Source organism: Sander lucioperca, chromosome 12, assembly GCF_008315115.2.
Source record: "Sander lucioperca isolate FBNREF2018 chromosome 12, SLUC_FBN_1.2, whole genome shotgun sequence".
Classification (NCBI taxonomy): domain Eukaryota; kingdom Metazoa; phylum Chordata; class Actinopteri; order Perciformes; family Percidae; genus Sander; species Sander lucioperca.
This window is the reverse complement of record NC_050184.1, coordinates 37,825,358-37,842,652: the sequence shown is the minus strand read 5'-3', so window position 1 is coordinate 37,842,652 and position 17,295 is coordinate 37,825,358. Positions and strand designations below refer to the sequence as shown.

At 40.3% G+C, this 17,295-nt stretch overlaps 2 protein-coding genes across 4 annotated transcripts in view; one reads left to right on the top strand and one right to left on the bottom strand.

Annotated features, from left to right (window-relative positions):
- Window positions 1-8,101: 8,101 nt before the first annotated feature.
- On the top strand, window positions 8,102-10,527 carry sp5l (Sp5 transcription factor-like). The gene is made up of 2 exons (XM_036008082.1): window positions 8,102-8,645; window positions 9,021-10,527. Exons 1-2 carry the CDS (start codon window positions 8,592-8,594, stop codon window positions 10,056-10,058), a joined length of 1,092 nt encoding a protein of 363 aa, XP_035863975.1. The 5' UTR covers window positions 8,102-8,591; the 3' UTR covers window positions 10,059-10,527.
- A 1,302-nt stretch (window positions 10,528-11,829) lies between these two features.
- The window catches only part of arhgef25a (Rho guanine nucleotide exchange factor (GEF) 25a), a 44,778-nt gene continuing 39,312 nt past the window's right edge, over window positions 11,830-17,295 (bottom strand). For 2 of the 3 annotated variants that reach the window (XM_031283705.2, XM_031283719.2), the window contains 7 exons: window positions 16,824-16,874; window positions 16,638-16,715; window positions 16,317-16,508; window positions 15,876-16,056; window positions 14,746-14,969; window positions 14,373-14,507; window positions 11,830-13,859 (listed from right to left, as the gene is read on the bottom strand). In XM_031283705.2, the coding sequence (XP_031139565.1) occupies window positions 13,734-13,859; window positions 14,373-14,507; window positions 14,746-14,969; window positions 15,876-16,056; window positions 16,317-16,508; window positions 16,638-16,715; window positions 16,824-16,874 (987 nt within the window). In that variant the 3' untranslated portion in view covers window positions 11,830-13,733. The remainder of the gene's footprint in view (window positions 13,860-14,372; window positions 14,508-14,745; window positions 14,970-15,875; window positions 16,057-16,316; window positions 16,509-16,637; window positions 16,716-16,823; window positions 16,875-17,295) is intronic. The other variant, XM_031283713.2, reaches the window with a different exon arrangement.

The following is a 17,295-nucleotide window of genomic DNA, read 5'->3' as shown; positions in this document are numbered from 1 at the left end:
TGTATAAACTAGGACTGTCAATCAATTCAAATATTCAATCGCAATTAATCTCATGATTGTCCAAATTTTAACTCCCGATTACTCACAAATAAATTTATTTATTTTTTATCTGTTCTAAATGTACTTATAAATACTAAATATAAATACTATATACTACACTACCGGTCAAAAGTTTGGGGTCACTCAGAAATGGCCATTCCACTCAGAATAACAGCTGAGATCAGTTGCATTGTTTTTTAATCAGGGCAGCAGTTTTCAGATTACATTATGTGCTTACATAACTGCAAAAGGGTTCTTGACTGTTGTAGAAAGAAGTGGCTGAAAAAACGCTTGAAATCCATGCTTTTTGGTCTAAACGTCATACCCAAATTCAAACTGGTACAGCTCCCATATACTTTGACACTCTGGGGTGTGCCTGATATCATTGGAAAGGTAACACTCTCAAGTTTTTCAGGGTGATTCTAGGCCTTACTGACACAGAGTTACAGAGGCTAGAATGGAGGTTTTTTATTTCCGTCCAAGTCATACATCTGTAAAATGATTAGAATACACTGTGTAAACACATCTGACAGGTGACAGACAACACAGGGCATTAGCCACATGTCTCAGCTTACTACAGAAAAAATGAAGCCAAAAGACTCAAAAATGGATTTTATATGATTTTTATTTATATGTCTGTGCGTTTTTTTTATTTCCATTTGAAAAGCGCAAAGAAAAAAGCTAAAAAACTAAAAAACACTTCTCAAATACACAAACACACCCACATCAATCACCTTTCCAATGATATCAGGCACACCCCTGAGTGTCAAAGTATATGGGAGCTGTACCACTTTTAATTTGGGTATGACGTTCAGACCAAAATGCATGGATTTCAAGCATTTCTTTAGCCACTTCTGTCTACAACAGTCGAGAACTCTTTTGCAATTATGTAAACACATGATGTAATCTGAAAACTGCTGCCCTGATTAAAAAAACAATGCAACTGATCTCAGCTGGCATTCTGTCTGGAATGGAGTGGAATGGAAATTTATAAGTGACCCCAAACTTTTGACCGGTAGTGTATATATATATATATATATATGGGATATTCTTTCAAGTTTTTAATGCTCTTATCAACATGGGAGCAGACAAATATGCTTGCTTTATGCAAATGTTTATTATTATTATTGCAACAATCCAAAACAATGACAAATAGTGTCTAGAATATTCTCCAGAATAGCCTCAAAGGTACTGTATGCTCAAAAAATATGCTGAAAGCATAATATGTGAAACTTAAGCCCATCAAGCAACAACACATAGGCATATTGACCTAAATGTAACATTACTTGGTAATACTAACACAATGTAGTGTCACACTTTACACTTGTACGTCTTACTTCTTTGTACTTTTTACACTTCTTACATCTCCATGGCAAACTATCAAGCGTGGCCTGCCTTTGGTGATAGTATAAACGTATGTTGTTTATAAGATTAAATTCACTCTGGTGTCTATACATTCAATGTGAAGCTGTAACCAGCAGCGGGTTAGCTTAGCTTAGCATAAAGACTAGAAATAAAGGGGAAACAGCTAGCATGACTCTGTCTGGAGGTAACAAAAGATGGCTCACTAATTAACACATATATCTTGTTTGTTTAATTTAATGAGGTCTGGTCATCATTGTGAGGTTCCCATCAATCTCCTCGTCTAACTCTCGGCAAGAAAGTGAATAAGGGTATTTTCCAAAATGTCTAACTATTTCTTTAACTTGCTGTAAATGACTCTGTTTACTTCTCCGTAACAGAGTGCTTTAAACCATACTTAAAGGAACACGCCGACTTACTGGGACTTTAGCTTATTCACCGTATCCCCCAGAGTTAGATAAGTCCATACATACCCTTCTCATCTCCGTGCGTGTTGTAACTCTGTCTGACGCCCCCACCGCTAGCCTAGGTTAGGACAGATCCTGGAGGTAACCGGCTCCATCTAGCCTACTACTTAGTGACAAAATAATGCCAACATTTTCCTATTTACATGTTGTGATTTTTATAGTCACAGCATGTACAAATAACAAGGTCACATGAGACGCAGCCATCTTCTAACCATTCTGGGAACTAATTCTCAGAAGGCAAAGCACTGCTACTTAGGTGGAGTGATTAGCGCAACACCTGAAAAGCACCGTTGTTAAGGCCCAGACACACAGACCAGATGGCCGACCCTCGGCAGAAAAGGCAGTTGGACTAATCAGTTTACCCAAGTTGGTCAAAAAAGTGCCTTGGAACACACCAAAGCGACGAGATGTAATACGTCTCCATAACAGCAGGCGGCGCTAATCTGTATTGTCGCCCAAAAATGAAAACCGGCAGCTGATTGGACGAACGCGTCACGTGGGTCTGGTTTCTCCTGAAATTCAAAGACAGACTGTCATGGCGGCTTGTTCAGAATACGATCTCATATTGTACTAAAATAGTTCACCGAAACGTGTTTCTGAAAACATTTTAAGCTAGAAATAGGCCATGCAGTTGCTGAATCTGTCTTCATTTCAGATCGACAAAGGTCAGTTTAAAAGATTTTCGTCAGATTTTGAGAGACTCTAGTCACGCTCATTCCACTCCCCATTTCCACGTTAGCACTCTATCAATCAGATTGGTCATTTGAGTCCGACTGCCCTCAGTGCCCGCCCCGCCGATTATACAGGTCAAATCGGCCAAAATGAAGGCCGACGGCCCCTCGGACGGACGAACACAAGTCACACAACTCTAGTCACAACGAACAGACTCGAGTCACTGACCTCGCCAGACTGTCCGACTGCCGATTATCGGTTCTGTGTGTAGTAGGCTTTACTCTCTGCTCCTCACCACGGGGCTTCTCAGGTGCTGTGAGCAAATCACTCCGCCCAAGTAGCAGAAGTAGCAGTGCTTTGCCTTCTGTGGAGAATAGTTCCCATTATGTATATGGTTAGATGATGGCTGTGTCTCATGTGAGCTTGTTATTTGTACACGCTGTGAATTTACAAATCACAACATGTAAATAGGAAAATGTTGGCGTTATTTTGTCACTTATTGGGAGCAGTAGGCTAGATCGAGCCGATTACCTCCAGGATCTGTGCTAATCTAGGCTAGCGGTGGGGGTATCAGACAGAGTTACAACACACAGAGATGAGAAGGGTATGTATGGACTTATCTAACTCTGGGGGATACGGTGAATAAGCTAAAGTCCCAATAAGTCGGCGTGTTCCTTTAAGGTTTTACTAGTAGCTGTGTCACGTATTATCTATTGATTGACAACACGTCTTTTCATGCAACTTTGCCACAAGTCTCTTTTTCAGATGAAACGCCATGATTTATAGGCCGAACCCTTCAAAGCATGTCATATCCTGTCGAGATGATGAAATGATTATGAAGCACTATGAAAGTGACATTTGGCAGATGGACTGTATTCATCTTTATCACTGCAGATATCCTGTACTACTTCCCTTTGATACAACATGAAACACATCCTCTGCTCAGATTTTCAGTCCGTGAAAAGTGTTTAAGCTTCACCACTGATACATATGTGAGGTTATTGTAAATCTTGAGTCCATTAAGCAAAATTGCATGTCAGTATTGTAGTTTCCTTTTGTGACATAAAGTTGCCAGGCTACACAACATTTTGTTGATTTAAATCTTTTGCATGATAAAACTTATTGACTCAACTTGGGCTACCATATTCAAGATTTTAGAAGATTACTAGATTATTAGTGGAAAGGGCATCGCGGTTCATTTCATATAACGTTTGAAGAAGGCAGCGATATCTTGAATCCATTTCTTTTATATGTACTTCCCAAACCCCTTCCATCTTCCCTGGATCTCTCTCTCTCCCCCCTTTCGTCTTTCGTCTCTGGGAGTATGGGTGCATGTCAAGTGATTGTTGAATTGAAATATTGATGTGGAGTATCAAAGCGTGGCGTAGCACTCCTGTGTTTCCAGAACTAACCACGAAGCGCTTTGATCAGATACTCCTGTGATCTGACTTCTGAAGTTGTTAAGAGTGCTGGAAAACAAAATGCAAACAAACTTCAAGTGCTCTTGGTATTGATAAAAGTTTTCTTTGACAAGTGGAGATGCATGCTGTCTGCCTGTGTCTGCCCAAGACTGGAGATTTTGGGGTTTTCGTACATGCTAATGGACAAGAGATGAGGGAATCATTGTAGTTTTCTACTTTTCACACACCTAGCAATGTAAACTGTAGTACAGGGGTGGGAATCATCACAGAATCCTGCTGTGATATCAACATGAATAGTGATACAAAAACAATTGCAATTCTGGGATTGGTGTTTTGGATTCTGATTATGTGTGTTAGGTTTATTGTTTGCAAATAAAAACATCTTTGAGTGATAAAAATTGTAATTAAATTAATTTAAGCAAATAAAAAGCTACTATGCTCTTAAATAAAAATGAATTAAAGAATTAATAATGTATGTTAATATATTTGTCTATGTGTTAAGTGTTTTTGGAGATTAAAGTACTCTTCCAAGAAAATCAATATACATATTAAATGTTAAATAATTGAATGATTTAACTGAGGTATTCCCCCAGAATTCATTCATCATTGCATTATCCCTGTTTGATTTAGACAGTTTTTTGTAACAGTTTTTCCATCACCTTCTTAGAGACAAATAAGGTTTCTTAGAAACAAATAATATGATATGTAGAAAGATATTAGGAGCAGAGGTCATTTTTTAAGTTAGATGAAATATAGTTAACCTTCTGAATGGGCAGACATGAAACAAGGTGGGTGCAAGTGGGCTTTTCAGTTTTACCTCTCCACAATATCAACCTATGCAGGAGGACTTGTATATGCACAGGTGACATGGCACAAATGAAGAAATAACATGTGACTGAGGTGAAAAGTTTCAACATTGTGTCATGATCAATGGGATTTGCAAATTCTCCAACACTCCAAATAAGAGGAGGTAAACCTTATCAATATGACTGATTCTAAACATCAATCTCTCTTCAATAAATCTCTGCCCCTCTCTTGCCCACACACACGCACACATTTCTAACTCAATAGGAAAAGGAAAGAGACTCTTGAATGAGGTATCCAATTGTTGCACTGTAAAGTCCAGCTGTTGGTGTTGCTCCTCATCCCAATCAAACTGAGTGTCATGGTAATTACGCCCCATATTGTCCTGTCTTGGATTTGAATGGTTAAAGAGTGAAGCACTACAGTAAGCAGCAGGCTTTTACATGCTGTCTGTCTCGTCCATTAGGCCACATTTGTCACATGAGGGCCATTGAGTCAGCACGGTGCTGTAAAATTGGCTTTTTGACATGGCCACCAGTACAAAAGCCGCTCTCCTCTGTGGCTGCCCTTTTCGAGTGCAGATGGTCAAGACAGCTGGGACAATTTAGTGATCTGAGGCTTTTAAACTGCCCCCCAGGCATGATAAAAAACAGCTTGAGTAGCTACTTCCTTATTCTATGTTTTGAGTTTAAGAGTAAGATTATGTCTGCAACAAAAACAGCACCATTTGCCATTTTTAACAGTGGCCGAAAGGGCTAAAAACTCTCCCAGGACCGGGAGATTTCAGAACATTAAACTATCACAAAAAGCCCTGCTGAGTTTTAATGTGTGTTCTGTTTTTCTTGGATTTGTTTTATGTGTAGAAATAGGTGCATATGAGTGTCTGCATCTGCATCACCTTGTTGGGGTTTAGCCTGTGTTAGTTTGGAAGTTGAATTTGATGGTAGCCACCCAGTCAGAGCAGCCTGTAATGTATATGACAGCGCGGGCCTGATTACCAGCAATCTCACCAGCTGTTTAATGAACACAGGGACCTCTTTCTCTGGAAATGAGTTTTCCCTTGAAAACTGTGGAAGCCGTATCCAGGTCTATTTAAATGAGGTAACATGGGGAAGGTAAGCACCACCACATGAGCATTGTTTTCACAGTTCAAAGTGAGGAGAGAGTACTTTGCACTTCAAAGCCACTCATCTGGGAGGCAGTACAGTGGGGGTGGGGTGGCGTGGGGGAGAGGGGACAGGAAATAAGAATCAAGGTAATTAACAACTTCTGCTCCGTAATAAACCAGAGACATAAACCCACCAAGATACACTCCTATTTTTTATGTCCTCCATGCTCTTATCCTTTACTACTGTTTGCTTTCATCCTAAATGTTCACTTTAATTTGGAATAATGGACTATTTTCCTCAATGTTGCTGGAGTTACATCACATGTATTTATATTTGCATAGTGGAATTGCATCATAATTATCTATGCATTTTATTTATTTCAACTTCAACTTGTTTTTAAATGCAGTATGGACATGTATATTTTTTATTCTTTTCTGAAATTATTTTGTTATTTGTATTTCAAGCCAGAGGCATTAGGAAACATTTGAACAAGTATCTATATACTGTATATAATAATCCATATGTTTTAGCCTAACTTGCTTTTGCTAAATCTGATAATTAATTTAGGCTAACATCCTTTAAATATTTTTATAGATAAATATAATCGTCATTATAATGTTTTTAATTCCAACTCAGATTTTCAGATTTGCTCAGTTTTGCCTCCATTAAAATAAACACAATCTGTATGATTTATTAGCAGGCTGCAGCTGAAGTCTACACATCATGGAGAGTCTGAAGAATTCTTTTGTTTTGAGCTGAGGTGTCTCTCTGTCAAGGACATAATACGATGTATTGCTTTCACAGCAATAACTTCACAAAGGCCTGAACCAAATGGTACAGTTTAGTGATTATCATTGCCTTTATTTGTTTTGTTTTTTAAGTCCAACAATTACAACCAAGAACCTTTACATTTCTGTTCAAATTTAAATATAAAGGATACATTTTCAAGTTAATGTATTTCTCATTTTAGCTGGCTCCTCCTTGAGCTCTGTTTATTTAAGGATCACAGTCTGTGAAACAGGGAGCAGAAGATAAGGAGGAACTAGGAATTTACATGAGAAACAGGTTCCCAGCCTGGATTTAAACTCTTAACATTGTAATGGTGAACAGAGTTACAGAATGAGATTAAGCCTCAATCTGCATTTAATGGAGCAGATCTGAAGCGGCCTCTACTTGAACTCTGAAATGTGAGAATGTCACACAGGGCAGCCTATTTGACATGTCACCCACTGGTGAGACCTCTAAGGCTTTGATTGAGTTTTATCAATTAGCTTTGTGAGGGAAAATACTGTTACTGTCTTCATAGTGTGTGAGCCTCACGCCTGCCAGGCCGGTGGGCTGCCTGCTGCTGCGTTAAGAAACAAAAAGTGTGTGATGTGTCATCTGGAGAAAACTAGTAATCAAACAGTGAGTTAAATTACCTCCAAACTGCATGTATTTATTCATCACTGTACAAAAAACGGGGTTTATGCTCGTCACAATGCACAGTTTCAATCACTTATTCAGAATTATGATCATTTACTCCAGATTCACATTGCAAAATTATGAATTTAACTAAATCAAAGGTGCATGTGTGGATGTATTGTTACTAGGAATTTCATTAAAAAAAAAATAATTAACCAAAGTTATGGTCTGATATCAATCTGTCTGACATAAAGTTTTAGTGTCATTAAGTGATGGTAGCTGTATGATGACAACAAGGAACATTGTACTTTTATGCTTTCCAGTAAGTATGAATTAAGTATTCTTTATATTGCTGGTTGTTTGTCTTAATGTTTGTTGACTGGAGATCATAGTTTGCCCACCTTTCCATTCAAAACTGCATCACTAATAGTTACTAAAAATGTAAAATCCATATATTTACTATCTTTACTTGAATTCCCACAGTGAATTGAATCAATTGAAGCAGTATGCAAATACTCCCAGAGTGAAAAATATTTTTCACTAAGATGGCTATATTAATCTTAGATCTTTTAACAGACTAAGCATTTTGTTCTTGTGCAAATGTGGTCCTAAATGTAGAGAGATTGAAAGTTGCTGAAACACTAAATGCTAACATTTTGAAATGTTTTCTTTTTAAATCATGCAGTTGTGTGAGCTTATTTAAAATAAAAATAAAAAGTGGAACATGACATGACATGTCCGAAGAAGTTCATACAGAAATGTAGATATTACAGGAAACCTCTTATCATGCCTTATTTTTTTCAGAACAATTGGAGGAGGAGTCAGCTCTTGGGGTCAGCATTTGGTTGAAATTGAGTGAAATTATGAGTAACCCACCCCTTCACCTAACAATTCCCCCTCCTTCCTGCCTCACATCTCCTCTCTATTGACTCGCTCTCCTGCATCAGACTGGAGACCCCGTTGAGAGGATCTTTTCTCTCTATAAAGAGAAGATGCAGCTCAGGCGTCTTTGAGATGATCGTAAGGATTTACTGTGCGCCTCTCTGTCTCTAACTTCAGACGGGCATCCTCGGCTGCTTCAACGCCAAATTACCTGGACTGCTAGCACACTAAAACTATTTACCTCGTGGACTGAGGGACCTTTGAATGACGCGGGATTTTCTGGTCTACTCTGTCAGATTGTCTGAGTTATCCGAGACCCGAATGTGAGCATCTTTTTCTTCTGCGCTCCGAGCTGTAGCTGAGACTTTGTGCGTCGTAGTCTCTCGGCGCAGTTTGTGTTGCAGGTGCGTGGAGAAGGAGCGCGAGGACAGATGGCTGCGCTGGCGATACAAAGGACTGACAACTTTTTGCACACCTTTTTACAGGTTTGTTGTATAATCATCTTTTTGACCCCATTGCATGCGGATACTACCTGTTTCGTGGTGGTAAAAGCTACCACTCCGCAACTTGTGCGTAATGAATAAATATGCTTCACGTGCTTGATCTGTGTGAAGATAATCAAACTTGTTATAGTGGAGAAATTATTTTCAAAAATCGGGATAACAGGAAAATAGACAAGTAAGACTTAAAAAATATCAGGACAAAGGCAATTAAATGTCTAAAATGTATTACATATAATGCCAATATCTTTTTTTGATAGTGTCATTTAACAGAAAATATTTAGTCAAATGAATAAAGATTTAAACATTTTAGTCTCCTTCAAAGTGGCTTATGATTTGTGTTTGTGTATCACCACACAGGACCGGACGCCCAGCTCCTCTCCAGAGGGAGCACCCAGCGCCCTCTCCTTCCTGGCCACCACCTGTAGCCAGGCCTGGCAGGTGGGAGGCACTATGGGCTCAGAAGGCTCCCAGTTCCCCTATGAAAGCTCCGTCAGCTCCACATCAGGAATGTTTCAACTCTGGAGCAACGACATGGCACCCAGCACAGCCCTCAGCACACACCAGATGACCTTCACGGTGCCCAAGGTGCAGTTCCCCGGACACATGCAGCCTGGTCTGGGTCACCATCATCATCACACCCATCATCACCACCACCATGAGTTGCCTCTCACCCCCCCGGCTGAACCTCCCCCTTCCTACTCCTTCGAACTCTCCCCTGTCAAAGTGCTGTCCTCGCAGCCACAGGCCACCGGCCCCTATTACCCTCAGCACAACGGTGTGGGACAAAACTTCCCCAGCTTCCTCCAGAACTCCTCAGCCAGGCATCACTTGCCTGGAGGCCATGTGGACGAAGGGCAGCAATGGTGGAGCCTTCCCCAAACCAACGCCACCCCAACCAACCATCCCTTCTCCTTAGGCAGACAGCTGGTTTTGGGCCACCAGCCCCAGATAGCTGCTCTTCTCCAAGGCACCTCCAAGGGCCTGCTGAGCTCCACACGCCGCTGCCGCCGCTGCAAATGCCCCAACTGCCAGGCCAATGGCGGGGGGTTAGAGTTCGGAAAGAAGAGACTGCACATCTGCCACATCCCAGAGTGTGGCAAAGTGTACAAGAAGACCTCTCACCTCAAGGCACATCTGCGCTGGCATGCCGGGGAGAGACCCTTCATCTGTAATTGGCTTTTCTGCGGTAAAAGCTTCACCCGTTCAGACGAGCTACAGCGGCACCTCCGCACACACACCGGAGAGAAGCGCTTTGGATGCCAGCAGTGCGGCAAGAGGTTCATGAGGAGTGACCACCTCTCCAAACATGTCAAGACCCACCAGACCAGGAAGAGCCGGTCTGGGCAGCCATCACAGAGCACGGACCCTCTGCTCACTAATATCAAGAGAGAGTAATCTCTGTGGTACGTCAATTAGAAATAATAATCAACAATGAACAGACTGTGTGACTTACACTTACTGCCATAGGTTTGCACTAGAGGGTGAGCATCAAGCTCCCCGAACATCTTCTGTTGTCAAAGCCCTACTTTTGACTTCAAGTAGTACCATATAAATATATATAGAGACAATTTTAAGTAATTGTGTGCTGTTTCAGGCAAGGCACCTTTAAAGACAGCTTGAAACTTTTTCAGTGATATTGTGAGACAAAACAAAGAGAAACAAAACTAGTTTTATGCCTTTAACAATTTCAGATTTGTTTAAATTTAGCCTAATGTGAAAATCTAAATTTTGTCAATGTTCATTTTGTAAATATTTCGTGAAGGACGTTGCCGACATGAGCAAAATTCTGCAAGGTTTACCTTAATATGTCCATATTATCATGTTCAGAATAAATGTATGCCTTAGTACAGCTGAAGGTTGCTGTAAAAAAATATAATTTCTGCTCTCGAAAACAGGTTTAGAATGGAAAGATGCTTCTGTTTCTGTTTATAATTAGATTTTTATTTGAAAATATACCCTAATTTATCACCTTCAGTGTAGCGATCTTTTCTGAAATGTATGTCTTTGGTATACAGATTTATCTCGGTTGGTCTTAAGCAGCAATATGAAGCACCATTCCTCCAGATTAGCAAACATTTTAAATGTTTAAATTCTTTGTAAATTATGTATAAATATCATCAACAATTTTATTGGGGTTTTGGCCGCATGTACATTTTAATAAACATTGTCCTTGCTGAAACAATTTCCCTGCTCTAATAATGTTATTTTCTTACATCTTGGAGACTGATTGTGAAGTAAATATCTATGACTGACAGTGAGAGTCAATGGTTTTAAATTTCTTAGCTTATTCAGCTAATGTCTGAATTTCCAATGCCCCGGAGGTCCTAAAAATTTAACATTTTATTTAAATGATAATTTGATTGCATTCAGAATACAAATGCTGCTCATTGTGCTGTTGGTGTGAAGGAAGAAGCTCCTAAAGAAGCCCCAACATGGTGGGCTGTTCAAAGATTTTCACACCTCAAAGTAAATACTTAATCCATTGATGGGGCTGTTTGTCTCGCCTGCTGCAATCAAGTTCACAGTCATGTGGCTTAAATGAGTGTTTTCTTTCTCTCAATGGAGAAGATTGAGTCAACAGATGCAACAGAGGGCACTGGAGAGGAATTCCCTGTGAATGGGACCCCTGTTGCTGAGACCCCCTCAGTGGTGACAGGAACTCCCTTTGATTTTGCACCCTTATGAAAGTTAATACCCCTTAGCCCCCCTTCCGTCTCAGCCTCCATATATCACAGCCGTGTTACGATCGGCCCTGTTTTACTGCCTAGAATGGGGCTTTATTCAGAGGCCAGCCAACCAGATGTCTGCTCATCCAGGGGTTTCTTCTCTTTGTTTTTAATCCTGTTTGAACTTTCTGCAAAGAGGGGTGCCGCAGCAAGCAAAATACTTTGCCTTTGTCTTCGTCAGAGGTTCCCAAAAGGAGTCTGAGGACCTCCATGGTCTATAGCAAAAATAATACTTTAGTTGCACTATTAGTTAAATTAATAGGAAATGAGCACACTGTGAGAATGCATAAGAATGACAGTATTAAATATCATAAGGGGTTAGAAAGCACTTATAGTATACTGAAATCCACAGTACAGCAGAGATAAGTATCTCTAGACATTAAAAGTATACAGTATAGTTATTTCAATCAAGATTTTGTAGAGAAACTCAAATGCTGCCCTCAGTTTCAAAAAGACACTTTTTATTTGATATGATACAACTGTTTCTACTCAGTCAAACATAGCTCTAACCAACCTTCTCCTGCTTTTATGTCCTTGCCTTTGGTTCTCTGTAGTTGTATTACTTTGTATTAAAAGACAAACTGCCTGATCAGTAATTCCAATGAAAACATGCCAGTTCACATTAACTGCAGAGGGATTCTGTGAGATGGTTCCACTCACCTAATGTCTCACATTTCAGTTTATTTTGTGAAATTTGTTATTGTGTTTCAGACAGATTGTTGAGCAGCTTTGCTTCAGTGTGAGCACTGAAATATGAGGCCTATTGATCTTTGGTGCAGCTGTTTTATCTAACTAAATTGGAAGTGAAAGTCTTGTGGGGCCCTCTACTGGCCACAGAGAATAAGTGATATTGACGGGATTGACTCCTTTATCTACTCCGCTCTCTTTTTATCACTTAGGCATTACAATCCAGATAGTAACACAGATATCTACGATTGTTTTATAGTGTAGTGGCAAACTGAACTAAAAGTAAGAGCATGAAACTACTGAGTGTAAACTACAAGTAAGAGCATGAAACGTTTAAGTGGTGAGCTGCTTTTTTGGCACTGTTGTCTGAGGAAGAGGAAGCATGCAGATTCATCACTCTGTTTATCCAGCAATATATTATCCTTCATTTTAAAGAACTGGAACTGGAACATTTCTTGGCATACCTGGGTCATTCTTCATCTTAGAAGTGGAAATGTATGATTGACTTTATGGTATGCATTGTACAGTATTTAGTCCATGAGGGCAAAAGCTAACAGAGATTATAGAAATGGTGCACAGCCTTGACATTACAACAGTGGACTAATAAAACAGGTTTAAACCAATGCACTTTTCACCCAAACCACAAGCGCTCTAGTTCAGCTTGGACAGAAAGAGCTGTATAAAGTTGTGTCCGTCAATCACCAAGGAGATGTTGCATGCAACACTTTGGGTCAGCAAAGCAGTCCCTTTGAATGCACCTGGCAAACTCCTCTGGAGTTGCCCAAAGAGCAAAAAGTAATCCGAAGTGACGTCATACCCACAGAGAACCTCCAGGGGGACCCCTCACGCCTTTTTTGTCTAGATCAAACAAGGGCCGCTCAAACAGAATAAGAGAGCACAGAGGGGCTCTCGACACTGTGGCAAGAAAGAAAGTTCTTCACTTTAAGTTGAAATTCGTGTGAGTAAATTCCTGGTAGCGTGTTCACATCAAGTGTTCTGCCTTTCCCATTCTTGTCGACACAAACAGCAAACTCAGTTGTCAGCAGGGGAATGACAGAATGTATAAATGTAGCTGTACTTGTCTTTACAATGGGGCATCAGAAACATTATCAAGGGAATTTACCAAAGGGTATAAGAGTTGCCACTGCCACTCCTTGCACACTCTCATGCGCTTAAACACATCCACACATCGTTGCATAAACATACATTTAGGCACACGCATAACTCCAGTGACCGCCCCAATTAGGAATGGATATTTCTACATCAAACCAATTCCCCTTGCTCTTTGAAAAAGAGAAGAGTATGGTGTACAAACTCTCAAAAAGGTAAAATTTATAAATTGTCATACCACTTGAGTGTCCATTAAGCGTTTTCACTCTGAGCCCAGTAACATCCCACTGGGTGCTGTTTTATGTACACTCAAGGTAGCCAAGACTAGTCACCTACCATTGAATGGTAAAAACAGTAGCAAAGTAATTTGTAGTTACATAGTTCCTTCATATTTTCCTTCAGGTTCCTTTATTATCCTCCAGAAATCATGACTGAACCAGTTAATGGTCAAGCCTTGCATAAACAGACAGTAGACAAGTCTTCTTGTCTCCACAGTTGTGGCGTTAGTTGCTGTCCTCCTGACCCAGGAGACAGATAGCATCAGGGTTCATAGGTCATCCTCGGCTAGCTGAGCCAGATTGCTGGGGCGTCGTCCAGCTAAGGGGCCTGACAGTGGAGCCTGGCTCTCAGCATCAGCAGCCTGACCCCTTCGGCAGCCCTCTCCTGCTCTCTGCTGGGGATAGAGGGAACATTCATCACACAGATATAAAGTACTTCCATGTACTGCACTCACTAGTAATACAACTTTATTGTTTACTTTGATACCAAACAAGAACAGTATCAATAAAGCATAATGCACATTGTAATCCATTTCCTTCAGAAATTTCCAGTTTTTTATTGATTCCTTTTTCATCCAATAGGGGGAGAAATAACTCTTCTTATTACTCAACAAATCCCTTAACTGTATGTGTGTCTAAATAAATGGTTACCATTTACTAAAGTCTTTCATCTTTTAATTAACCTTAACGAGCACATTGGAATTATTGTTAGACAATGGCCCATTTTTTCTCCGGTGGTTAGCTTCCGGTGGCTTGTTTTGTCATTAATTTTCCCAATGTTGATGTTGAATAATGACTGCTATACAACCCAGGACCACAGTGTTCAGCTATGTGCAAAATAAATACATTTTAAATGTAACATCAAGTCCCCTAAATAGACAGTCCCTAAATGCATGCATATACACTACCTGTGCACTTTGTGTGGTGAGTGTGTACAGCCCATTTGACACAGCTTGACAGCTTGGCTGATTAGTGAAGCCCAGTTGGACTTGTGACGGAGAAACAGTGTGGGAGTCAGCAGGGCATGGCTGGACCATAGTGGGCTGCAGATGCAAACAACAGGTAGGTCACTCACCAACACTGTAGTGCATGCACACAATACCATTGGTTGTTTGTATTATCTCATTTGTGCAATGGACCAGTTCTGCAGCCAAAAAAGCTTAAGAAATAAGCAGGCCCGGCAGTGTCTCATAAATAGAAATATACTGTGTTTGAGTGGGCAGTTACTGCAGAACAGTGTCGCAGTATAGGGCAGAGAAAGAGACAGCTAAAGAAACTTACGTCCTGTAGTGAGTATGTCTCACTGGGTCCTTGGCCTTGGCTGGGCAGGTAGAGCGTGGGCAGGGAGGTGTTGTGAGAGTGAAGGGAGGGCAGCTTATGACGGTCAATAGAGGCGGAGGAGTGGGGCCGCAGGGCACTGGCAGCAGACAGAGGGGGCCTCATGCTGCGGCCCAGGCTATTAGACTTGCTCTCTCGTCGCTGGTACTCAATAGGCGACTGTAAGGCTGAAAGACACAGAGGATATGAATATGAATATATATTGAGTATTTTACAAAGCATTGTATCATGTGAATTCAGCATTTATTTTGTCAGTAACACTTCAGTAAGTACTTGAACTTTATAAGCACTATATGAAGATTTATATAGTGTAGCTATAAGCAGATAAAGAAATTTAGGTTTATTAATGTACAGTATTTGTCAACAATTATAACTTTTCCAATAAAGACATATTTTATATTATTATGTGTGTGTTATACTATATTGTTATTCATTAGCTATTTATACACCAGCCTTCACTTATGAGGAGGATTTGTAATTAATTAATACTTCTTAATTACAACTACTTTATACAACTATATTATAATGTGTTTTAAATATTTTACTAAATGTTTGTAAACTGCTTATTAATGCTATTTGGGGGTTAAATTAAAGTGTTACAGTTTTGCACAAAGAGTTCAGTAGTAAAAGTAATAGAAAAGAATATGTCAGCCCATTTCCACCAAGGAAAAAAAGGTGATAAATTAATAAAGATAAAAGCTACTAATGTACTAGTGTTATGCAAGTAACATTTTGATATACCTTGTCAAAATGTAGATATTTTTTTTGATTATGAGATCCAAAATAAATAATGTACAATAGCATTTTTCTTACTTTCTTTTTGATTTTGAAGTAGTATCTCATAATGTTGACTTACCATGACTCATTTAAATGTTTTATCCCTAATGTTTTATTTATTTTTGGCAGGGCTTCCGTAGACCAAGACTACATGGTAAAAAAAAAACTAATCTCAACTAACACTGATTCAACTGTGAGCTGACAACAAAGTCAATATATGGAAATATGCCAAGATGAAATATGATTTATGGATCAGGGGGATGTGGCTTGGTCTTCAGAGTTCAGCTGGGACTTACCATTGAGGAAGTTGCGCTGGCTTTCCAAGATCTGAACCACATCGTTGACCCAGGCCCTGCAGATCTCAGGGGAGGAGGCCTGCAACTGGAAGCGCACCACACTCCCGTCAGGGTTGCGTGATGTCAGCACAAAGCGGGCGTCATCGCCGTCCACACTGGGCTCCACCCCCAGGCAGCTCACCTGCAACATATCACATCTGATTAGCATCTGTGAGGAGTCCATCGTGCCGAGTTGCTTGTTAAATACCTCACTAACACATGCAAGCATATAAAAAGTCCCTGCTCAGGGATTATGTAACGTGTGCTGATTTAGGCGTGTGGTGTGAATCTGTTGTGTAACTCATAACCTGGGAGTAAAATGTACTTTCTCATTTTTTGGTATTTTATTTTACTAAAACATCATGTGTCGCTGATCTGAGTTGAGGCTCAGCAGGCGCCCACCTTGATGCTGCTCTTAAAGATGTATCCAGGGAGTGAGAAACCTTTCTTCCTGTCGATTGGCTCACTGAAAATGGCCAGCTGCTCAAACAGGAAGATGCGTCTTTCCTTGGCTCGGGACAGAAAGCCACTGTCCTGCTCTATGACAGTAAAGGTATCTTGCTGGAGCAGTTTGCCCTGGGCTGTGATCTTCCCCTGGTACCACAGCAAAGATAAACACAACAAACCGAGGAAGTGGTTACGGTTTGATTTTCTTGGGCTGAATAGTTGGCATGAGAAATGTATTAAAGACTTTGAAGGATGGTCTAAATTCCTGAGACGTACCTCGAAGCCTTGTAGTCTGCCCACATTCATCATGTCATTGCAACGTTTTGGCACAAAGCACATCACTTCTACTGCTTTCTGTTTAGACCAAAGTGAGTTTGTTACCAAGAACAGTAATAAAAAGCACGCCTTTGCACACACACAACAATCACTTTAAACCTTATATTTATGAATCAGGACACCCACCTCCAACTCCTCTGTGTCCATCCCAGCTTTGGTGTAATACTTCAGGAAGTCCTGTTCAAATAAACACAGCATGATCACCAGAGCATTCCAGGTTTACTGCTCAGAGTAAGGTAAGGACATCTGGAGGAGTATTTATGGGTGTAGAACCCACCTTTCATTTGAATGCCAGAGTTCAAGGTTTTAGATTTATGTTTTAGATTTTATGATCATCTTCAAAGAATTGTTAAGTATGATTGTTAAAACCTATGGTAAGAATCTCATTATGTAATTTGCCTCTTCCTCTCTGACTGGAAATTAGCCTAAACAGACGATGCACCCAGTTTGTCGTCACTGTTTCTGCACAGAGGGGTGTATGTGTGTGTTTGTGTGCATGCTTGTATGTTAACAACCCCGTGACTGACCCTGCTGTGTCTCAGACAGCTGCACAGTGAACACCAGTATGTGTGTATAGGTTTTGGTGTGTGTGATCAAC

Coding starts and splice junctions, on each gene's coding strand:
- sp5l (XM_036008082.1), top strand. CDS start 8,592: ATGGCTGCGCTGGCGATACAAAGGACTGACAACTTTTTGCACACCTTT. Junction 8,646..9,020: donor TTTTGCACACCTTTTTACAG/GTTTGTTGTATA, acceptor ATCACCACACAG/GACCGGACGCCCAGCTCCTC.